Source organism: Pongo abelii, chromosome 2, assembly GCF_028885655.2.
Source record: "Pongo abelii isolate AG06213 chromosome 2, NHGRI_mPonAbe1-v2.0_pri, whole genome shotgun sequence".
Lineage (NCBI taxonomy): Eukaryota > Metazoa > Chordata > Mammalia > Primates > Hominidae > Pongo > Pongo abelii.
The window spans coordinates 14,350,883-14,375,311 of NC_085928.1; the positions used below are offsets into that span (position 1 = coordinate 14,350,883).

General features: G+C 51.4%; 1 protein-coding gene and 1 long non-coding RNA gene across 13 annotated transcripts in view; one reads left to right on the plus strand and one right to left on the minus strand.

The window, feature by feature from the left end:
- The window catches only part of MYLK (myosin light chain kinase), a 280,320-nt gene that overhangs the window by 188,874 nt on the left and 67,017 nt on the right, over positions 1 to 24,429 (plus strand). For 10 of the 12 annotated variants that reach the window (XM_054551385.2, XM_024245412.3, XM_054551384.2 and 7 more), the window contains 4 exons: positions 386 to 457; positions 888 to 1,873; positions 9,014 to 9,130; positions 19,524 to 19,610. In XM_054551385.2, the coding sequence (XP_054407360.2) occupies positions 386 to 457; positions 888 to 1,873; positions 9,014 to 9,130; positions 19,524 to 19,610 (1,262 nt within the window). Of the gene's footprint in view, positions 1 to 385; positions 458 to 887; positions 1,874 to 9,013; positions 9,131 to 9,439; positions 9,583 to 19,523; positions 19,611 to 24,429 lie in introns of those variants that run through there. The other 2 variants (XM_024245415.3, XM_063721725.1) reach the window with 2 other exon arrangements.
- The window catches only part of LOC112132771 (uncharacterized), a 96,861-nt gene continuing 93,341 nt past the window's right edge, over positions 20,910 to 24,429 (minus strand). Inside the window, exon 5 of the long non-coding RNA XR_008523561.2 lies at positions 20,910 to 21,591. This is a non-coding gene — a long non-coding RNA (uncharacterized LOC112132771). The remainder of the gene's footprint in view (positions 21,592 to 24,429) is intronic.

Below are 24,429 nucleotides of genomic sequence, written 5' to 3' on the forward strand. Positions count from 1 at the left end.
CTATCTGTCTAGACCAAACTGCTCTATCACAGTCCCCAGCAGGGTTAGCCTTTCTCATTCCCCTTTTATTGGTTGAGTGAGTGATTTATTGATTCAATGATTATATTATATACTTACAGAAAAGTATTCCTACTTCTGGATGCCTGCCTTAGCTGTTGTCCAGACATTCTTTTTTTCTTCTTCTTTTTAAATAAGAGCTGAGAAAATAAAGGATGACCACAGAGTGAGAGGGTCCTGCCCTAAATCTAAGGCTGGGGTGAATGTCACAGCCAAGCCAGCAATTTCCATCTTCCCCGCTGGCCAGCAGCCTGTGATCAAGTCCACACTGAACAGGCCCTTTGCCCAGAGGGCCTCTTGATCTTGACTGATCTTTGGAATTCCTCAGGAACCGGGTTGGCGAATGCAGTTGCCAGGTGTCACTGATGTTACAGAACAGCTCTGCCAGAGCCCTTCCACGGTGAGTGCCCCCAGGAGCTGCCCCACCAGGCCATGCCCGCATCCCCACCTTCCTCCTGGCCCCAGCAGCTCCAGCCCAGCAGCCCTAGTTGTTTGTGTCCTGCAGCTGAGGCTGCCAAAGCCAGAAGGGAGAGCCTGGAAGGGGAATGAGGGAGGGAGAGAGCAGGGGAAGGAGGGGGTGATTTTTTTTTTTTTTTTTGCACACACCCTTATAAGGCTACTGAAGTCATTACCGATGTAATAAACCAACTAAGCAAGCGAGCGCCTCTCACCAATGTTCCCATCTATAAACACAGCCTGGCCAGCCTCCCCCCTCCCCTCCCGCTCCCCTCTACCCTCCCACCCTCAGGGATTTGCTCTCCCCTGACGTTTCTTTCTTACCCAGCCCCTTTTCCTCCTGCTACTTTCCTTTTTCCCTTCACTGGTTGCAGGGGGAGGGAGCCTGCCAGCTGTGAGGACCTCTGTGGTGGAGGAGTTGGTGCTGATGGTGGTGGTAGTGACCGCTGTGGGTCCCTGAGGCCTGGCTGGCCAGCAAGAGGGCAGGGTTGGCCAGAGGAGGAAGACGGCGAGGACGTGCGAGGGGTGCTGAAGAGGCGCGTGGAGACGAGGCAGCACACTGAGGAGGCGATCCGTCAGCAGGAGGTGGAGCAGCTGGACTTCCGAGACCTCCTGGGGAAGAAGGTGAGTACCAAGACCCTATCAGAAGACGACCTGAAGGAGATCCCAGCCGAGCAGATGGATTTCCGTGCCAACCTGCAGCGGCAAGTGAAGCCAAAGACTGTGTCCGAGGAAGAGAGGAAGGTGCACAGCCCCCAGCAGGTCGATTTCCGCTCTGTCCTGGCCAAGAAGGGGACTCCCAAGACCCCCGTGCCTGAGAAGGTGCCACTGCCAAAACCTGCCACCCCGGATTTTCGCTCAGTGCTGGGTGGCAAGAAGAAATTACCAGCAGAGAATGGTAGCAGCAGTGCTGAGACCCTGAACGCCAAGGCAGTGGAAAGTTCCAAGCCCCTGAGCAATGCACAGCCTTCAGGGCCCTTGAAACCCGTGGGCAATGCCAAGCCTGCTGAGACCCTGAAGCCAATGGGCAACGCCAAGCCTGCTGAGACCCTGAAGCCAATGGGCAACGCCAAGCCTGATGAGAACCTGAAATCTGCTAGCAAAGAAGAACTCAAGAAAGACGTTAAGAATGATGTGAACTGCAAGAGAGGCCGTGCAGGGACCACAGATAATGAAAAGAGATCAGAGAGCCAGGGGACAGCCCCAGCCTTCAAGGAGAAGCTGCAAGATGTTCGTGTGGCAGAGGGCAAGAAGCTGCTGCTCCAGTGCCAGGTGTCTTCTGACCCCCCAGCCACCATCACCTGGACGCTGAATGGAAAGACCCTCAAGACCACCAAGTTCATCATCCTCTCCCAGGAAGGTAAATGAGCGTGGGGGTTGGGGAAGAAGGGGCCTCTGTACCAGGGCCACTGCTCGCTCATGGAGCCTTGGTCTCGCTGACCCCTGTTAGCAGCCCATAGCCTGGGTAGGAGGGCCGTGCCCCTGTTTCCTGCTCACTCAAGGATAGGTCCCCACTCAGAGGCCTTGGGTACATGCACCAAGGCTGGGGCTAAGGGCTGGGATCCTGGTTCTTGTGGCACATGCCCACATCTCGGCACCCATCTGGCAGAGCCCTCTCATAGCACCGCCACCTGTGGCTCACCAGAGGAGACCTGAGCCTGAGTTAATTCCCAGCTCCGGCATGGAGAGGGCTCTGTCCACAGGCTTGGAGGTGGGGGACACGGAGGCTGGAGCCAGGGAGAAGCTCTGAGTAAAGAGCTGTTTAGAGAATCGTCTTAGGTTTGGGGAAGGGTGTGCAGTGACCAAATGGCACGGAGCTCTGAGTTGGGGTCAACAATAACTTAAGTCTTGATAGCACTGTGGGTTTGAAGGGATCTGTCGGGAAAGCCAAAATCCCAAAACAGCCCATACAGTACACACTCACGGGTAGACAGAGCTCCTCGCTTCCTAATTTGGATGAGACTTTTGTTTGCTGGTATTTCACATTCTTGGATGGTGGGGAGAGGAGGGGGGCCCCAAATCCTTCCATCTGTGTGGATTTTTGGGGTCTGGAGTTTTCAGATGGGCCAGTTTATACTTGGAGAAGAGATGGAGGTGACACAGGAGTATTTTCTCTGGACCCTCAATTTGGTTTGAAGTGCTTTTGTAAATCCCAAGTCTGGGTGGGAGCTCCGAGGCCGGCGACCTCCACACCCGATTCTGGCAGCCAGCGGAGGATTAGGTTGCCAGCGCAGAACAGAGTCCTGCCTGAGCCGATGCTGGTGGCTCCAGCCAGGGCAGGGTACAAAGAAGCTCCTGGGAAGTGACATTTCACCCTTGAGGGGCAGAAGGCAGCCACAGAAGAGGCTGGAGTGGACAGGTCCTGTCAAATCTGAGTCAGCTGAGGTGTCAGAGTGCTCTCCCCATGGGCTGCTCCCCTCCCTGTCCCCTGGCAGCACCCTCCCCACTCCCTCCCTCACCTTCTAACGCTCCTGCCTTCCCCTCACAAGCAGAATGGAGCATTTGAAGATCACAGGATCCCTCTCAGCCCCCAGTAAGGGTCCGTCTTCCCTCTACATCTGGGACAGCACACCTGGAGCAGCTGAGTACGTTGAATCTCAGCGCTGAAAGAGTGAAGGGGACACTGGCTGGCAGAGAGAAAAGTGTGTTATTTTCTGCTAATGTGTTGACGCAGTAACTTTTCCATGTGGATATCCTCAGATTGGCAGGGTCCTGCAGAAGTCGTCTCCTCCATCCCCCACCTCTGCTGGCTCATTCCCCCTCCCCTGAGGCATGCGGGATTATTGGGCTGGGGTGAGACGTTCAGAGGAGCGGACGCCACAGCCTGTGCTGCCGCCCCTGTGGGGCTCTCCCACTTGGAAAGTCCTTGGTAAAACTGATTGGAAACCCTGACTGGGAGCATTTCCCAGGTCGCCCTACAGTGATCTCTCCAGGCAGGATGCAGGGTGGCATCCACCATCCTCAGGACAAGGTTGGGGCTGTCCCCTGGCTCTCTGATCTCTTCATTATCTGTGGTCCCTGCATGGCCTCTCTTGCAGTTTGCATCATTCTTAACGTCTTTCTTGAATTCTTCTTTGCTAGCAGATTTCAGGTTCTCATCAGGCTTGGCGTTGCCCATGGGCTTCAGGGTCTCAGCAGGCTTGGTGTTGGGAGGTCTGTGGCTGCTCCAGCCTCAGGGAAACTGAGGTTAAGTCGGCTGGGGGCAGCTGCTCTTGGGCTTGCATGGGGTTTAAACCCAGAGCCATCAACAGCCACTTACAAACAATTCACTCAACTAAGCGATGTAAGGCAGACCCCAGGCCTGGTCTCAGAAACCCTTCTGAGCCATTAGCCACTGTCTTCTTGTGCCCTGAGTGCCTGCAGTATGTTTTCCCTGCTGGTCCCTTAGTGATAAAGAGCCTAGAGATCCTAGCCACTCCAGCCTCCCTTCCCACGGAAACCATCCCAGAGGGAGCAGTTCAGATCCAGAGCAGCAGCAGAAGAAATGATCCAAGGAAGGCTGCACACGGAGGGGAGAGAGAGACCAGGAGAGGTGGGAAGGGATTCCAGAGAGAGCCCCCAAATCAAACTGTAAGACATCTTCTAAATATTTTTAAATTGTGTTTAAAGAATAGCTGACATCTGTTGAACACTACGTGCTAGACACTATCTTAGGCCTCTTACACTTTTCACCCATTTAATCCTCCCAACAACGACTGTACTGTCCACCTAACAGAGAAGTTAAGTACCTCGCCAAATGTGAGGTGCTGGGGGTAACAGAGCCGGGATTTGAACTCAGGTGGCTGAGTTCCCGTGCCTAGACCCCTGTGCTATATGACCTCTTAGTTAATTCCTATTATTTTGTCAGGATACTGGTGGCAGCTGAGAATTTGTCTATCAACAGAAAACATTAATGACTATTTACTCCTCGATTTTGTTAAGAGTTGTCCGAAGGTTGAAACACTGATGGTGCCCCTAGCCTTGCCAGGTTTCTGGTATTTTCCCTGCAGTGGTGGAAGCAGACCTTGCAATGGGCCTGTCTTGCTTCAATACAGGAGAGTGTGGTGTCTCAAAAAATCGGCCTCACCTTCTGTCCCTTCACTCACCAAGACTTCAAGAGCCTGGTGTTTTGTTAAGGAAAAAGCTTATCTTAAGGATTTGTCTATCAATCACCACTTAAGCAGGTCCCTCCTCAGGCAGTAGGGCATTCTGAGAGGTGGAGGGAGTCTTTTCTCAATAGATCTGGAAAGAGAAGACACACTCACAGTGATAAAATTGTTAGAGCCAAGTGCTGACAAGTGCTATGAGTGTGTCGGGAGGAGCTGCTGGAAGTGGGAAGAGAGGGAGCTGAGTGCTGGACTTTGATCTAAGCCCTGAAGGCAGGCCAGAGGGGATGGGCTTCCAGGCGGGGGCCCGCAGCAGCAGAGGCGCCCTGCTAACAGCTTGTTCTGGGCTGGAGAGGATGACATGGCCCCAGTTTCATCCTATATCCTGCCAAGGAATTCCAGTCTAAAGGCAGTAGGGAATCATGCAAGATTTTGGAATGAGGAGCACTGTATATGAAGCTCAGTTTAGGGGTTTTGGTGGACTCTGTGCCCAAAAGACAAATACAGAGCCTACTGAAGAGGTCGGGAGGAAGATGGTGAGGCCTAGACTAGCATAGTAGCCACAACCACAGACAGGGAATGACCAGTTCGAGAAGCAAGGATAGAAGTAATGGCACCTGTTGCCTGGCTTGGAAGGGCAGGATGGGGGTGGGGGTAGGTAAAGAAGATGAAGGAATGGAAGACCACTAAGTATGGGTGTCTGAGTGGCTGGGGTCTCAGTGGTGGTGTCAGTGGGAATAAGGAAGCTGGTGGTTGGAGGAGGTTTCTAGGGGAAGTGAGGGAATGGCTCTGCTGGCCTCCCGTCCTGCATACTTCACACTCAGCTCAGCACCTGCCCTGCCCCCGGCTTCCTGACTTCGAGCCCTTTTTGCTCCGCTGCACTGATCCCCACCCTGTCAGCTCTGCTACAAACAAAATTCACTTCCTCCAGGATGCCTTCCTGTTGTCACCCACCTTTGGCCACGAGAGACTCTTGCACTGTCCCCTCCCCATCAACCTGTGTATCTGCATGCACCAACTGCTAGTGGACGCGCTGTTTATAGGTTTCAGGGGACTTCTCTGATGTCTGTAGCTTAGATAGGGCTCATAGCCCACAGACCCCCCCCAAACAGGATTATATCACCCCATTTAGTTCACCCCCTTTCATGCTGAGGAAAGCAGAAGAGGTATGACAGCCATGGGCTGGAGTTCACCACTAGTTGATTTGTGGCAGGACACAGACACGTGGAGGTGTCCTTCCTCTTCCTGCACCCCTAGAGCTGCAGGGCTGATGGGGTTCAGAGTTACCACCAACTGGGCCTGCCCTCTGCCCCCAAGTCTTTCCCCAGCCCTTCCGGGACCTGCCTCTGCTGAGGAGTGGGAGGCCGATGGTCCCGTGAGCTGAGGGGACCTCTGTGGTGGCCTGAGAAGGGCTTTATCTTTATGCTTTGTTTCCTGTCTCCAGGCCAGGCTCCTCCTCCTGGCAAAACACTTTTCCAAGTCTAACAATGAGGATTCATTTTTGTTGCTGTTGTGAATAGGTGATTCATTTTTAATTGCCTTCAGGGCAGAATTTTGCAAAGGCTTTTTAAAAACCCATGTTAAGTTCATCCTACGAAAAATGGATTTATGCAGCATCTACTATGAGCAAGGCATTATTCTAACCCCCTTTGTTGTGTGCATAATCCACTTGAAGAACTCTGAATTTTATTTTTTTAGAAACTATATATTATCTTTTTCAATAGTAAGTTATATTTAACGAAGTGTTTGTGACCTTTTCTTACATAGATCCTACCAGATCACCTGCTACAGAAATATGCCTTCATCCTTCTCAGAATGACAAATATGTTTTACTGTGACTGCATTCCAGGCTTAGGAAAAACAGTGGTGTTAGACAGGGTCACTGCCCTCTGAGAGCTGGTGTGGGAGACAGGCATGCAGGTCAGCAATGGCCCTGTGAGCCGTGCTTTGACATGGATGAGCTCGGAGTTGGGAGGACAGAAGAGGTCCGCCTAGGCCTGGGGGATTAGGGGGAACAAGGAGGACACCATGCCTGCAGGGGTGACCTGGAGATGAATTGTACTGTCTGGGCTTGCCAGGTGGGCAGGGTAGGCTGACTGAGGCAGCCCTATAGCAGAGCCTCCAGGAAGCTCCCTCCCTCCATCCACATCCCCTTCCTCCCCTCTGCCCCCAACTCAGAAAAGGAGAGAGCTGGGGGAGCTTCAGACCCAGGAGCACTTACTCCACCACAGCCCTGAGGGGCTCTCCCAGGCGGAGCTCTGCAGTGATGCTGACCTCTCCCATCCCCCTCATCTCCCTCTCAAAATTCCCCACTAGGTTGAGGCTTCTCAAAAAAAAACCTCTGGGAAACAGCTTTTCTTCTGGAGGTCAAGAATGAACTGTCCCACAGGAAATACCAGATTCTTCATCGGGGGTAGCCAAGCCTGCAAGCCTGCCAGGGGGGCCTCCCCAAGCCCATGCACATGGCCAGGGGTCCAGGCTCTGGGCAGATGGGAAAAGCTGCCTGCCCCATGCCTTGCCCCGGGAGAGGAGGCGGGGGCCGGGTCCACATGCCCCCCTACTCTCTGTGTACTGTCTTTGCAGCTTGTATCATTTTGACTTAAGACTCAAGGCAGCTGAGGGACTGAAACTGAAAGAAAATCAAGGATTTGAACAGGATGTGCGTTGGGGGTGGGATATCTGTTCCTAAAGCCTTAGCCCCACCCTGACTTGAGGGAAAATTTCCAGATGGGATTGGTCTCTGCTAAACCTCTGAGCCCCTCTAGTTGGGGCTAGGGGTCATCTTGGCATCCTCCCGCCCACCCAGATGAATGGAAAGTTCTCTCTCCAGGACATGGTTATCTTCATTCCCCACTCCTGTGCCTCACAATTCTTACTCTTATGACAGACTTCCTAAAATTCCAGCCTAAATCCTCTCCGTTACAGTTTCTACAAATTCTGACTCCTAACTACAAAGGGAAGAGAACAGAGTGAAGCCTTCCCGAGGTTTGGGGTCTGTTTAGGGTATAGGAAGTTGGGAGTGGGGTGCAGATCAGCCCTCTTGCTCCAGGTGGTTTATAGGATGAAGGTTTCTCTGTTTAAACCATTACCCAGGTGGCAAGGAGTAAAGGGGAATATTACACCCTTCCTTCCTCTTCCAGCCTTAGTGAGGTTTTCTGGGCAGAACTGATATCACCCTTCCTCTTTCTAAGCTCCTTGTATTTGCTGGTCAAGGCTGTGCATTTGTGTAATGGGGGACAGGGACAGTAGTTGGTGTCCACTCAGAATGCACCCAGCTCTTCCCTCCCAATGCCAGTGGCTTGTGGGACATGAGATGGGAGCTCCAGGCAGCAAAGTGCACGTGGACCTGGCTCTGTCCTCCTGTGTGACGGCTGCTGCCCCGACAACAGGGGCAGCTTTGAGCAGGATGCCCTGCTATTTACTTGTTTGTGCATCTGAAAGCAAGAATTAGGAACTGCTGCCCTTCTGCCTGGCCCAGCAGGCCTCTTTCCACACCCTGAGGGAACCTCCCCAAGGGGGGGCCCAGAGGAGAAGTAACCAGCTCTGGGATGAGAGAGCTGGCAGGGGCCAGGACCAGACCCCAGATTCCTGTGTGTGCCTAGCTGACACCTCCTTCCCCAAACCAGGCCAGAAGATGGTGCTGGGAGTGAAGGCAGGCCCAGGGGAGAGTCCATGGAGAAGGAAGGCCACCCCCACTTCTCTCTGGGGCAACCAGAAGACCCAACTCTGAAGAGAGGCAGCCCTAGAGGGCCCCTCTGCAGGCCCAGTGCCCCTCATTGGCCATGGTTCTCCAGCTCAGACACCTTTCCTAAAAAGTCAGCTCCTGGGGCCCTGGCTGTAGTCACCATCTCCCAACAGATCTTCCCACAGGCCGGTGCCCCTCCTGGACAAGGGCTCCTAGCCTCCTCCACCCACTTCTTTGCTCAAAGCTTCAAAGCTCCCTTTTCCAGAATGCAGTCACAGCATCACTGCTGTGAACAGAGTGGGACCCCCTCACCAGTCACTGTTCCTAACACAGGTCTGTAACCCTGTGTCAGACTCCTTTTCTCTTTTGGTGACGTCCGGGGGCAGGGCCTGTGTGCATCTCCTTCTATTGTATTGGATGGCCTCCAAAGGCAGAGGCTATTTCTCTCCCTTCTTTTGCAGCTTTCTATTATGTCCCCACAAGAGGACTCTTTGGAGTGGGGGAGGAGGTATCAAGAAGGAACGTATTTAGGGATCAGTTATTTTGGACATGGGTTATAAGCAGAAAGTGCCCTGGCTTTGGTGAGGAGTGAGGGATTGGTTCCCACAAGGCCTCTGGCTTCTGGGCTCCCAGAGGCTGCCCGTGTGAGTAACCCTCACCTGCTGTGCTCCAGATGCCAGGGCAGGTACTATGACCACACCTGGTTCACTCAACAATTCTTCCTCCCCAGGCTCACTCTGCTCCGTCTCCATCGAGAAGGCACTGCCTGAGGACAGAGGCTTATACAAGTGTGTAGCCAAGAATGACGCTGGCCAGGCTGAGTGCTCCTGCCAAGTCACTGTGGACGGTAGGTCGTGCCCACCCATCGCCACCACCCATACACAGGGGTCCCATTTCTCAGCCCCTCCCTTCCCTACCATACCTTGCCTGTCAGACAGAACTGCCCCCAACACTGCCCTCCCTACCCAAAGGCATTCATTTTGGATGAATGAATATCTTTTGCCAAAAGAAAAAGAGACAGGAAGGAAAGTGGCAGCTCTACTTGATCACCTACATGGCTTCACCCCTCCCCTGGCCGTCCTGTCCCCCTCCCAGTCCTGACCCCCACACCCAGAACCTTCTGAGCTGGGAAGCTGGGGCACTGGGCAGTAGAAAAGACACACCCACAGGAAAATGACTACAGAGTATTTTACAAAAGCCACAACAAACAAGTGTCCAAGCTGGCAGGACGACCCAGCAGGGTCAGCCGTGAGGAGGAGGGAGCAGAGCGAGGCCCATGTGGGAGACTTCCTAGAGGAGGTGAGTCGGGGTTGAGTCTCTGGATAGAGAGGACAGGGCAGCCTCTGCCAAAACAAAATGGTAGTAATAATAATAATAATAATACTGCAGAGGGAGGTGGGAGGACACATCGGGGAGACAGCAGGCCTGCCAGGTCTTAGTGGAGTTTCTGTGTTAGGAAGAGGCAGTACCAAGCTGCGAGGAACTGGGCTTTGTCCTAAGGAAATGCAGGAAGTGCATTCATGACTCTTTTTTCTCTCCTTCCTGAGGAGTATAGAATTGGAACCTGAGAAGTAGGATGAACCTCGTGATGATTTAGATGAACACCCTCATTTTACAGATGAGAAACTGAGGGCATCCAGAGAGGAAATGCATTTTGGAGGGGGGCTCTCTGGCCCATTTAGGGCCGAGCCAGGGCCAGAACCCCATCCCAGGACTCACAACCCAGGATCATTTCTTTGTATTTGGCACTTACCTGGAAATGTCTCAAAAGGTAGTTTTTGGGAAATAGTTTCTTGCCCTTGAAATGTCTGGTTAATAACCATCAGAGACACATCAAAAACTAGTGTCCAAATAAGGCATCTTGAAGCCCAGCTTGGTTGTTCTTCTCCCTACTGCGTGTGATCAGTTGAGTTCTGAAGTCCTAGCCTGTCTCACTGCCATTCCACACCATGTAGAGCCCGTGTCCTCATTCTGGACTTTACAATCGGTTTCCTGATCACAAAGCTGAGCTCTATGGAACATGATGAATGGGAGAGAGGTGGAAAAGAAAGTCTTTTTTATAAAAACACAATGGCAGCATGAATTAATTGTTAATGGCCGAAAGGTAAGCTGAACTCATCTAATACTGTATACTTCTCCTTGGAGATCGTGCGTATATGTGCTATAGGCGCTCTGAGTCTAAGGAAGCGGACTTGATGGGTCCAACTTTATGGTCAATTCAGAGGGGTCATGGGACACGTTTTGAGGTTCTGCACAGTGAATGCTGTGGCTGATGACTCCTGTGTGGGAGTCTCTCCTCACCCAGGCTGTCACCCACCCAGATCACAGTCCTGCTTCTTTCTGTACAGGTGCTGCACTGTAAAGTATAGCATTTCTGAAAACTTGATCCTTGAAGCCCACCTCTAACACCCCTCTGCTCATTTGGGACTCACACTGGTTCCCGAGCTAGTGAAGGAGGTTATTGGCTTTCAGAGCCTCTTTAGGTCCTATTTACATGGCTAGCTGAAGGCAGGAGAGCAATTTATTCTCCTTATCTGTAAAATGTCAGCACCTTTTCCAGATTTGTTTTCAAGATGAAATTTCCTTTTCCCCTACTGAATCCACTTGGGGATTCTTTTTTTTTTTTTTTTTTTTAAGGTTTGGGGAATTCATTCTGCAACTTAAAAGGCTTTGTTTGCCCAGAATCTGCTGGCAGATTCCCTTGTCCTCTCCACTAATCTTGATGACCATCATTATTTATCCCTAATTCCTTCAAATGCAGAGTTAGGCCTCCAGCTGCAAATTGGGAGCTGGGTCTTGGAAGAAGAGCTAGAAAAGTGATAGGAGGGAGCCCAGCTGAGATAACAGGACTGACTCTCAGTCCATTGGGTTTGGTTTTGTTGACAGAAAGGATAAGGGCCGCCTCTTACCCCTGCTCTTCTTTCCCTGTTGCTATACTTGCAGATATATTAGCATCCTGTATGCCGGGTGGGCGTTTGCCCACATTTAGCTTTATTTTTTCATCAAGAGCCTCTCTAGGAAAGTAGTAAAGGATTGTGGTCACCTTGACAGCTCCCCTGCCACCTTTCTATCGTCTGGTGCTCCACCCCACTGGCTAGGCTAGGTCTCCTGCCTTCATTCTGTCCCCTCATCCCCTCAGCTCTCCCTACTCCCCAAGGCATCATAGTTGACTTGGGGATCCCAGTGGGTTTGTGCATCCCCTGAAATTACAGGCAAAATGTTGCATTATGTGGGTTGGAGCATCTTTCTGAAGAGAGGGGTCCATAGTTTTTAGTCGAATTCTCAAAAGGAGTCATGAATCAGAATACATTGAAGAACTACTTGCCCTAAGCAGCAACAATGACTGAATTTTCAAGCCCAGCCATTGTGTGGGCTCTTCCAGCCTGTCTCCAGCTGCAGCTGCCCACCCGACCTCTGCATAGAACCAGGTCTTCATCCCTCTTATGGGGCAATGAGGTCCATCTCCACTAGGCGATGGGACTACAGCTGGTGCTGACTTCAGACTGGCTTCCCCAGCTACTCAGCAGGGCTGGCCTGGCCCCTGAAAGTCACTATCATTCATTCATCCTGTGCCAAACACCATCGAGACCATACATCTGAGGCCAACATATCTTTCAAAATCTCATAAAAATGAGGCAAATGGGGCTCATTGGCTGGTCTGCATTACCCACACTACTGATTCCCTCATATCATAAAGATAAAGGATGTAATCTTTATAATACAGCACAGCCGGCTATTTTAATCATGTGTTTGGGTCTTTTTCCTAAGAAAAAGGGTGTTTATGTACTTTCTTGATTATGGTCATATCACCCTTCCTTCTGAACTCAGCAGAAGACAGGGGTTAACTTGTGCCCCACAGAAGGGAGCTAAAACATAGAGTAAACGTGGACTTGCCTGAAAACTCACCCAGGAGGAGAACAAGCTGACCTTCAATGCCTGCCCTGGCCAGAGACTCTTGTGCACTTTGCATTTTCAGTCTATGCAACAGTTGGGCAGGGTGTCTTTCTCAGTGAGCAAACTGAGGCTCACCAAGGGTCAGCTGCCTTCCAGGCCCCACAGACAGTAGGCATAGATCTGGTGTTGGGGCTCCACCCTGCACAGTGAATTACAACGTGAAATATCCTGGCAGGACTCAGTGTTCTGGCTCGGAAACCTGTTCCTTTCCACAGCCTGACGCAGCCTCCCTGGGCAGTGAATTACCATGGCGGGGCCCGCTCCCAGAGTGATCCAGACCTCCCTGAGTAACAGCCCTCCCTGCGGGGAGGTCCTCTTGCACGTGGGACTCAGTAACCCCTTTCCTCTCATTCCGACCCAGATGAGCAGTGAGGAAACTAAGTCCTTCCTAGGCCAGAATCCCATGAGAGGAGTCAAAAAACACCTTAGATCCTCACTGGCTCATCCAGTCATTCTCAACTCAGGCCTCCTGTCCCCAGCTACCCTGGCCAGGGCATCCAGCTTTTGGTACCAGTGAGACCAGGGCTTTGTGACCACAGAGGGTCATGCATGATTGTGATAGGAAGGGACACTCCAGTGGGTATTCATGCCATCACTCAGTCATTCAACTAATATCTGAGTGCCCACCTGTGCCAGGCACTGCCGTAGGAGCTGGTTTTAAAACAGTAAATGAAGTAGGAAAAGTTCCAGCTTTTGGGACTTTTCTAGTGGGAAAGAGGCAGTAATGCAGGTGAACAGCTGTGTCATATCCTCAGGTAATGTCACCAGCTACGAAGAAAGCAAAGCAGGGTAATGGGGGAGGGAATACCATTTTTGGAGGGGGTGGTCACTGAGGCCCCTCTGAGGAAGGAACATGTGAACAGAGGCTGAAGGAAGCAGGGAAGGAAGAGGGACAAGGTGACAACGAGAGCATAGCCCTGAGCCGAGGACACTGTGCTTAAAGCATTTCAGGAGGCAGGAGGCCAGGGTGGTGGAGCCATGAGCAAGGGGCAGGTTGGTAGGAAGTGAGGTTGAGGAGGACCGTGGACCAGATCCAGGCAGTGTTGGCTATGACAAAAAAAATGAGGTTTTATTTTAAGTGTTATGGGCCAACACTGGACATTTATGAAGGATCACTCATGTCCATGTGATGACCAGACCCAGGATGAGTCAGAGGGAAAGCAGGGAGCACAGTGGGGGGTTGCCACAATAGGGACAGGAAGTGATCAGATTCATAACCTCTTTGGCTGTAGAGCTGATAGGAGTTGCTGATGAGCTGGGTATGGAGAGAGAGAGAGAGAAATTAAAGACGACTCTTAGTTTTCATGGGGGAGTGAAGATCAATGGTGGGGCTGGGGGGCATGATCAAGAGTTTAGTGCATGTGAAGTTTAAGATGCCCATCTGACCTCTCAAGCGGTCCTGTCACATAGGCAGGTGTTTAGGTGAACCTGGAGTTGAGGGGGAGGTCAGAGTTGGAGGTGGGATACAGGGAGCCATCCACACACAGAGGCCATTCACTGCCCTGGGGTTGAATGAGGTCCCTGGAGAGTACAGAGGTGGAGATAAGAAAAGGGAGAGAGAGAGAGGCAGGGGCAGGACAGGGGCCTGCGAAGAAGACCAAGAAGGAAGTACTCCAGTGAGATGGGAAGAAACCCAGGAGATGGGGGTGTCCCAGAAACCAAATGCTAAGAACTTCAAAAAGGAAGGAATGATCAAGATTAATGTGCCAGGCCAGGTGTGGTGGCTCACGCCTGTAATACCAACACTTTGAGAAGCAGGTGAATTGCTTGAGCCAGGAGTTCAATACCAGCCTGGGCTACGTGGTGAAACCCTGTCTCTGCAAAAAATACAAAAGTTGGCTGGATGCTGTGGGGCATGCCTGTAGTCCCAGCTACTCAGGAGGATGGGCCAGGAGGACAGCTTGAGCATGGGAGGTTGAGGCTACAGTGAGCCAAGATTGCACCACTGCACTCCAGCCTGGGGGACAGAGGAAGACCCTGCCAAAAAAAAAAAAAAAGAAGAAAGGAAGAAAAGGAAGAAAGGAAGGGTCAGGTGCTGCTGCCAAATAAAGATGAGCCTGAGCATTGGCTATTGGGTTTGGCAACATTGAGGTCGTTGGTGACCTTGCAAGAGGGCTTCAGGGGAGTGATAGTAACAATAGCCTCATCTCAGGCATACAGAGACTGAGTCACCTGCTCAAGGTCACCCTAACTAGCAGAGTGGGAAGTTAAACCCAAGCCTTGGTTCCTAACCACTGTGGTCCACTGTTACCTTGGCCCCTGGGCACTTGTGATATTGCTGAGCAGATTTTGACCCACCCTCCTTTCTTGGCCTCGGCCCTGCTGTATTAATAAGTCTGCTCCCACCCCCACATTTATTCTTTTTTTTTTTTTTTTGTGACAGAGTTTCACTCTTTTTGCCCAGGCTGGAGTGCAGTGGTGCGATCTCGGCTCACTGCAACCTCTGTCTCCTGGATTCAAGCCATTCTGCTGCCTCAGCCTCCCAAGTAGCTGAGATTACAGGCACCCACCAACACACCTGGCTAATTTTTGTATTTTTAGTAGAGAAGGGGTTTCACCATGTTGGCCAGTCTGGTCTCAAACTCCTGACCTCAGGTGATCCACCCGCCTCAGCCTCCCAAAGTGCTGGGATTACAGGCATGAGCTACTGCACCTGGCCCACATTTATTCTTTAAATCATCACAGACAACTAATGGGTATTATGTGGAACTAAATAAAATTGCTGTTTTTGTAGGTCAAAAACACTTCAATACTGGCGAATGGTATAGTTCAACCTGATCTGGGCATACAAAGCACTTAGCACTGTGCATACATGGAGTCAATACCCAGTAAATGTCAGCCGTCACCTTACGACTTGACCACACCTCCCTCACTCTTCTGTTGAGGTGGTGTTAATTCCGTTTTCCTCGTGAGGAAGCTCAGACTCCGAAAAGTTCAGGAACTTGCCCAGGGACTCACAGCTCCTAAGCAGCAGAGCCAGAAAGGAGCGCAAGCATCCTGATCTCTCTTCCTTACTACACTAGCACACTGCTTGCACTCAGTCAGAGAGAGAGGCCAGCAAGGGGGGATGAGCCAACCCAGGGAGAGGCTGGAGCCCAGCCCCTCTGCCCTGCCCCACTGGGGGCCCCTAGAAGTTGGACCCCTCCCAGAAGCTTCCCAAGACCTCACACCCCCTGTGTGGGGTCAGAGTTCAGGGAATCAGCCTCTTGCGGGAGATAAAAAAAAATGCTGCCCAGAGAGCTTGAGTCCAGAGCCCAGGAGTGGAAGGGGTGAGGCATTGTCCAAATAAGGACACATTTTCCTCTCAATGTAGAGGCCCCCCACTTCCTCACACCTCCATCTTCCTCCCCCACACTTCTTTGGGGACACAAGCAAAGGACTTCAGCCTTGGGGGCCTAGATCTAGAAATGGAGTTTAATTTCATCACAAAATGATTAAAATAGAAAATACAAGCTGCTCTTAAACTTATATTACTATTATTTTTATCCCCTGGGCAGCCATGTGAGCACAAAGCTGGTTTTGATTAGGCACATGGCCCTTCGAGCCCACTCTTTGCTGCAGTTCGCATGGAGGTCTGCTGGCTCCGCATCCCTGGCAGGGCCCTGTGGTGCATGCACAGCCCCACCGTGCTGACACTTTAGGTGGAGCACAGCCACCCCCTGGGGCTCCGAGTCTGGGGTGTGCCTAGTTTGAAAGCGGGGCTTGAGCCCCTTTCCTTATGGCCAGATGGAAAGATAAAGTGCTGCAGGAACTTCTAAAAATAAGACTCAAAGCACATTACAGAGTAGCGTACTGACATGTCCAGTGAAAACCCAGCACCCTAGGGCCAAGGACGGAGGCAGAGGCAGATGGGGCAGGGCAGGGAGTGTTTTCTGAAGGTGGAAAATTTTAAAGCTGATTCAGAAGGAAGTAAGGGAATGTGGCTATCAAGAGGAATTAATTCATAAGTAAGTGATCATTTTCATTTTCTTTTTTTTTTTTTTTTCATTTTTTGGAGACAGGGTCTCACTCTGTCATCCATGCTGGAGTGCAGTGGCATGATCACTGCAGCAGCACAATCACTGCAGCCTCAAGCTCTGTGGGCTCAGGTGATCCTCCCACCTCAGCCTCCAAAGCAGCTGGGACTGTAAGCACATGCCACAGTGCCCGGCTAATTTTTGTAAATTTTGTAGAGACGGGGTTTCACCATGTTGCCCAGGCTGGTCTTGAACTTCTGGGTCCAAGTGATCCTACTGCCTTGGCCTCCCAAAGTCTTGAGATTACAGGCGTGAGCCACCACGCCGGGCTGATCAACGATCATTTCCTGCTTTCCAAAACACAGTTGCATGTGTTCTCTCCTTTGGGCTTCGAAACACCATGAGGTAGAGAAAATAAGTGATTCCCTTGTACAGATGTGGAAACAGAGACATGGGACAGTTTAAATTATTTGCCCAAGTTCCCAAGATTGCTGATGACAAAGCCAAAGCTAGAGCTGTTCTCTGTTGGCCTCTACCGTGGTGATGCTTGGAAGTAAAGCCCAGCACAACCCCATGAGGACAAAAGGAGTCTCAGTACCTGCTGCCCTGCTTTCAGGAGCCTAGGAAAACTGGGCCTCTTATACTTTGCTTTCTTGTGCCTCAGCTTACTCATCAGTTAAAAAGGCAAACCTGATCCTTCTTCTTCTCCCTCCTCTATGCTCCAAGACTCACCAGGAGAATAAGTGCTGAAGCCAAGGAGTGCAGAACTGCATACATACTCTGCCGTGTACTCCTCTTCCTTAAGAAGGGCCGGGCGCGGTGGCTCATGCCAGTAATTCCAGCACTTTGGGAGGCCGAAGCAGGCAGATCACCTGAGGCCAGGAGTTCAAGACCAGCCTGGCCAACATGGCGAAACCCCATCTCTGCTGAAAATATGAAAAATGAGTCAGGCGTGTACTCAAGAGGCTACTCAGGAGGCTGAGGCACGAGAAGCACTTGAACCTGGGAGGCAGAGATTGCAGTGAGCCGAGATCATGTCACTGTACTCCAGCCTGGGTGACAGAGTGAGATTCCATTTCAAAAAAAAAGGGAGCCAAACAAACAAAACAATTACTGGGTACACCTTTCTTTACATTGTCATTGATGACTGTTAGAAATGCTGGTCTTCAAGGAAGGGAAGAAGGGAGAGGCCTGGACAAGGGAAGCTTAGACTGACTCCATGCCCCTGGTTTATGGCACCCTTATCCCCAGATATCAAGGGGAGGCACTGCCAGGTTTTTCTGCCTCTTGGAATAGTCCTGGAGCCACTCCCTGTGCACTCCCTGTGCTTGAGGAGAGACGAGGAGTTTTCTGTTGGCCAAATATCAGTCATCCATGGAGCTTCTGGGTCATATCGTGCCCAGACCCCAACCCAGACCAATGAAACCAGGACCTGTGGGGTGTGATACCCTGGCACAGGTGCTTCTAACATACAGCTGAGGCTGAGATCCACCGAGGCTGACAAATAACTATGTCCAGAGGATTTTTCTGTAGCTGAGAATGACCACGATCCTTGGGGAAAATGTCCAGCGTAAGAAAATGAAATCATCCCTGCCCCATGGCTTTCTGCTTCTCTGTGTCCCCATGGAACTGGCGTGCTGGGTTACAGGCAGCCTCCTGAGGAGCTTGAGTGTCCACTCCAAATAGCAGGGACCCCTGATGTGCCATCTGGGGCTCCTTTGCCCGTATGGGAGGTGGCAGGAGTCCGGCTTGCAGTGGGGAGTGGAGGCAAGGGAGTGTTTGGGTGTCAAGTGCTACTTGAAAGGGTTGCTTTGGCTGTCTGCTCCCCCCAACACCCCGTCACATACTGCTAAGTAGTCCTACTTAAGGCCCACAATGGTGCATGCAGGGCTTTCGGCTGTCTTTGGTGGGGGATTGCCCCCACAGCCCCCGGAGGCCTGTCTGCTTCTGAGCTGCCATAAGCCTGCGACACCCGCACAGGGCCTCCACCCTGGATTACCCATAACAGAGAGGAGGCAGGCACTAGGTTAGGAAGGAAGCCTATCAGGGTGATGATAAGCAGAGGGACTTATGCAGGCAGATCCATGTTCTGGAGAAGGCGAGGGGCCTAAATGCCTCCCAGAAGGAGAAATGCATCCAGAGGCAGCTCAGAGTCCACTTGCTGGGAGAAGTATGTTCCCAGCCCCCAGTTCTGCTCCCTGCGCCCACCCCTCAGAGCCCCAGGAGCCCAGTCTAGGCAAGATCAGCCCTGACTGCCAGTCCTGGAGGCGGACCATGAGAGGGCTCTTCCTCCCCAGCCAGGCCTCAGGAATGTGGCGGAGCCTCCGCTGGAAAGTCCCCCCACCTACCCCCACCCCCACTGAGCTTCCTCTCCTCAGGAGCAGGAAAAGGATGCCCAGGGAGGGGGCTCCAAGGGGGAGACTCTCTCAGCACCGTCCCCAAAGAGTGCTCCTTGTGGGGAAAGGAAGGCCAGTGAAAGTGCTGGGGCCCAGTGATAGCCACTCAACCAGCTCCTCCTTATCCCAGTTCCTGGATGGTTTCCCCACAGTGTCCTGGGGGCCAGTGAGGGCCTTTCCACCCAGCCCAGCCCAGCCAAGTGATGTTGCCCTGCTTGCCCTCCATGAGGCAGGGTTTCCTCTGGCAGAGGGAGTGTGGAGCAGAGCCTGAGGGCAGGCACCGCCCAGCATCTTTAGGTCCGCCCAGCAGGCAGCTGTGCCCAGCTTCACTGGGCCTGTTGGGGGAGGGCTAGCAGAAGCCCCACAGTGGGGCCTGGACCCCATCTCAGAGGTGGGAGTCATGTTGGATGTGTGCTCAGAGGCCTCCGTTTGGTTTGTCACTGCAAAGTTTGGTCTGCAGAAGAAAGTCAGAGAAATCAGAGGCTGTGCGCCACCTCTAGTCCATGAGCCCAAGGGCAGGGACCCTGTCCCCTCCTGCCCCTGTTGGAGAGGAGACCCAGGATGTCTAGCATGAGGGAGACAAGGCCTGATGGAGGAGAAAGCCAGGGAAGGTGAGCAAGGGGTAACTCTGCCAGCAATGGCATTCCAGGGGAGCATCCCAAGCTCCCAGGGCAGCCTGTGCGCTCATCTTGCCAAGGTGACGGTGCTGTCCCCACTGGATTAATCAGGCCCAGGATAGTGGACGGTCCTTCTTTGATGCTCTCATGGAGGGTAAAAGAGGTTGCCTGGACACAGGCGCTGTTCTGCCCAGTGGGCACAAAGGGCCCTCAGAGTTGGGGGAGGAGTTTGGTTGAGGTGGGATTTTGACTGAGAGACCCCCTCTGCTCATTTCCTCAGCAGCTGCTAATGTTTATTGTTACCTGTTTCATTCCAGATGCTCCAGCCAGTGAGAACACCAAGGCCCCAGAGATGAAATCCCGGAGGCCCAAGAGCTCTCTTCCTCCCGTGCTAGGAACTGAGAGTGAGTACTCGCCCAGCTTCACCAGGCAGAGGCAGAGGCAGAGGCAGGGGCAGGCACCCCAGGGACTGAGGGCAGCCTCAGAGCCCCCACTTCCTGGTCACTCACTCTTGCCCGAATCCCTGGAAGTCTGATGTCTGCCCACACCCTGAAGTGCCCAGTGAACTCCCAATAACAGAGCCAGTGGCCTTTTCTCACCCCATCCCAGTGCTCTTCCCAGCCTGTCTCCAGCCTGGGTGGTGTTGCACATCTTGTTTGTCCTCCTGTCCACCTCCCCTGCCCAACCTCCTTCATGCCCTTTCACTTCCCACCAAGACTCTAGGAGAGCTCCTCCTAATTTCTCCCCAGCTGACCCTGCCCTCCCAGGGGCTCTTTCTGGATTGTAACTCTGATCTCATCACTCCTGGTTGAAATATGTAGTGGCCCCCAGAGCCCGCAAAACCCAGTAGCAAAGCTCCACATGTTAGTGCCCAGGACACACCTAGCTCACATGTGCACACGTGGTCCCACATGTGGCCTGCCCCCCGCCTGTCTTTCCTGGTGCTGCCCCCAGCTCCTTTACTTCTATTTTATACTCAGGCCAAACTGAGCTCTTCACTGCGCACTACACAGCCCCCAAGTTCCTTCCTTCATGCCTTCTCTGGCACCTCTCTCCATGGGACACCTTTCTGCCAAACTCCTCTGAAAAGTCCCTCATCCCTGAGTTCTTCCTCACCTCAGCTCCCACAGTGTCAGCACCTGGCTCCTCCACTACCTCCTTCCCAATGTCACGGAGGTGTATCTGGGTCTCATCCTCCCTCCTCCATTGTACAGGGTCTGATCAAGCGATTACCTTTCAGAATGACACGTGCTGCGCCTTGCTCATGGAAGGCCCTTCCCAGTTTCTCTTAGAATCAAATAGCAGTGTGGTATAAAAAGCCAAGAGAGAAAGGAGCCTCTCCATGACCATAGGCAGCTACCGCCCTCTTTTTGAATCTCAGCTTCCCCATAGCCCACACATCCATTAGGCACCACGCGTAGGGTCCACAGTGCTTTTACAGGCCTGCCAAATGCTGTAATATCTTATAAAATAAGAAGAAAAAAGTGAACTTTTAAGTCAAAGACAATGTTTTAATTCATAATATGAATATATTCATCTTTATACCCATGCAGTTGTAAAGTGTAATTTACATAATTCAAATATAATACTTGATATATAATTAAATCTATGTACTTTTTTTTGGTGGAGGAGGGGGCTAAAAGGCAGAAGTGCCTCAAAAGTCACAATGTCACCCTGGCTTCCCTTATAATTTTTAATCTAACTTTGACAGCAGAACTATCCTTTGAAACCTACAATTTCAACAGAGGGTGCAGAGTTGCTTGAACATCCCCAGCACATGCTGTGTTTTAAAACAAACAAACAAAAAACAAGATAAGCTCCTAATTGCCCATACTGATAGAACAAAGTAATTGAGCCTGATTAACTCAGACTACAATCTTTTTCCATTACAACGCAGTGTTTTGTGACTTTGTTTTATTCTTACCTTCCTAATGATGAACTTGGGTTCCTCGAACATACCCCAGCCAGGCTGTTGGGGGAACTCAGCCTTCAGTATGTTGGGGCAGAGAAATTGGAATTAATTTCTCATTGATACTTAACCAAGGTAGATAGCCTGAGAATATCAAGAATGGACATTTAATAAGTTGTTGGAAATTCATACATAATACCAATAAAAATCTAGTGAGAATGGGTTAATAATTTTATTTTCCAAAAATATTCCTTGGACCCATGCTATACTTGGTATGGAAAACCGTGAGCAGAAGAGATAGAGAATGTAGGAAGAGCATCAGGGGCTGCGAATTGGGGCTATGGCATGGCTGTCCCCCACTCCTGGGTGCAGAAGCTGCAGTGCAGGTATTGATCTGGTGGGCGGCCTCCAGCCCTCAGCTCCAGCACACCCACTCCAGTGAGCCCCTGAGGAGGTGAGATGGGGTCAGAGCCGAGCTGTGGAGGAGGAAAACAAGCTTGAGACGATGAGCAGAGCAGGAGCTGGGCTCTCTGCCCTGAGAACGGAAGGCTGTGGAAACCCCATGCAAGTTGTCACTGTCCAAGTCTGGAGCAGCGGCTCACACCCCTGGCTGCATGTTATATTCACCTGGGGAGCTTTTAAACCACTGCCACGCAGGCTTCCCCTGCCCCCGGACCAATTACACCAGAATCTCAGGAGTGGGTGCCAGGCCTCAGTATTTGTTCAAGCTCCAGGTCACCCCATGTGCAGTCAAGCTGGAAACCAGGTGTTCCAGGGAGAAACCTGGTGCCCACACTGTGGGTCTTGAGAAGCAGAAGAGGGTCTCCCCTGCTGCCTCTGTTAAGTGTGGAACCACCTCGAGGACCCTCACATCAACATCCTCAGAGTATCATGTTGCCCAGAGAGCAGAACAAGGCACCTTGTGGTGGAGAGACTGGAAGCAGGGAATGAAGCTCAGTCTGAGTTAGTAGGGGAGCAGCAGGCTGGTAGCAAGTGCTTCATCTCTACAGAAAATACACATTCACAACTGGATTAACTCCAGTAGACCCCACTTGGATTTCACTCTGTGTGCAGAGCCCCCATGTTGGAATTTAACACATCTTGCCCCTGAAAGAATGGGAGTGTGTGTCTCTACACACTCCAAAGTCATGGCCACTTTGTACCCCTTTGCTGGCCCACCCCCCAATCCCCGTCACTCCAAACCTGCTACCCCAACACTGAGAGCCGTGCCAGGCTGGCTGTAGCTGCCCTCCACCTGCTTGCACCCCTGCACTCTTGTCCTTCAGAAGCCTGTACCCTGGGGGCCTGAGAGATGCCCTGGGATTTGTTTCTGGAGCCTCCTGAGAAGCTCCTGAGAAGGCAGCTGCCCAGAGATGGGAAGTGAAGGAGATGTCTTTTTTTTTTTTTTTTTTTTTGAGAAGAGTCTCACTCTGTCACCAGGCTGGAGTGCAGTGGCACAATCTGGGCTCAGTGCAACCTCCACCTCCTGGGTTCAAGTGATTCTCCTGCCTCAGCCTGCCGAGTAGCTGGGACTACAGGTGTACACCATCACGCCCAGCTAATTTTTGTATTTTTAGTAGAGACGGGGTTTCACCATGTGGGCCAGGAAGGTTTCTATCTCTTGACCTCGTGATCCGCTGGCCTCAGCCTCCCAAAGTGCTGGGATTACAGGCGTGAGCCACCGCACCCAGCTGGAGATGTCTTTTAGGTTTGCACCCATTCTTTTCTCCCTTTGGAGGATAATTGTTAGTTTATTAATTATATATATTATACATGCACACATTCTTATTTAACCATTTTAAACAATATAGAAATATGCTATGTACAATGTGAAAGTCCTCTTTCATCTACCAGTTCTACTCATGCCCCAAAAATACTCAGTGACTTGTTCATGTGCATTTTTATACACATGCACAAGTACCTCAATTGGATTTTTGCCTCACAGAGATGGAATCGCACAGTCTGTACACCTCTGCAACTTGCCTTTTTTTCTTAGCTTTGCCATCCCCAGTCCCAGACACCTCTGATTCCATGAGTGATCTGGCTGTGTGTGTGTGTGTGTTCATCTGTGTCAAGGGCTGAGAAGTACCCAGTCTAAGAGGGAAATCCATCTTTCCTGAGGTGAGGCTGAGTGATTTTCTCATCAAACAGATCGTGACTAGGTCCCTCTTCTGCACACCTCCCTCCCTGCTGAGCACTGAGGAGCATGAGGGAAAAGCCAAGGGCATCCACCCCAACCCAAGCAAGGACGGGGTGAGAGAAAGTGGACAGAAGTACAAGTTAACCTGCCAGACACCGACTCACAAGTGCAGGAGGGAGGTGGGAGCAGCTTGGGAAGATTTTGGGATGAGGAAAACGGGGTGAGGTTAAGGAGGAGGAGAGGAATGTAGTTTATGTGGTTTGGCTGGAGAGAAAATGATAACACCAGTTGGGGAGAAGGCAGACAGGGAGGAGCCACACACATGCTGCAGTGAAGATTGTGAAGGCACCTGTCTCAGGACAGCTGCAGGCTGAATAAAATCAGAGTCTACCAAGTGCCTGTGCACGGGGAGCACCTTAGGAGCTTGATCTATGTCACTTCAGCTGAGTCTCACTCAACTGTGCTATAAATAGCTGTTCCCATTTTAGGGATGAGCAAAACAGAGCCTCAGAGAACTAAACTGCCCTGTCCAGGGTCTCACAGCTAGTAAGATGTGGAACTGTGGTGCCAACCCTGACCTGCGTTCTGGCCACTACACCCTGGGCTAGTCGCAATCTCAGGACGTACTCTGTGCTGTCCACACGTGGCTGGGCAGTACGTCTCCTGGCTCATCAGGGGCAGCAGGAGGTGGGGACTGGCTGATAGGGCTGGCAGAGGTCTGGCTGCCACTAAAGCTGGGGGGAAGGAGAGCTGCAGCCAGCTTGCCTCCCTGGACCTTGAGACCTCTCAGTGTTTGTTCGCTGTGTGCCTCCTGATAGGAATTTTTTATACCTATTTTGATATAATTTCAAATTTACAGGAACATTGCAACAATAGTACAAGGAACTCTTGTATGCTCTTTATTTAGAGTTACCAATTGTTTACATTTTGTTTCACTGTTTTATCATTCTCTCTATATATATTCATTTATTTATTCATTTAGATAGAGATAGGTACCTAGCATTTTAGGCCAAATTGGAGACATCATGCCCTTGAGTTCTAACTATCCTGTTGTCCTAAGAACATAACTACAATGCAATTATTGAAATCAAAATCAAAGAGTAAATTTGACATTGAACCAATACTGTTGTCTAATTGATTCATAATCTACATTTATTGTCAATTGTTCTAATAA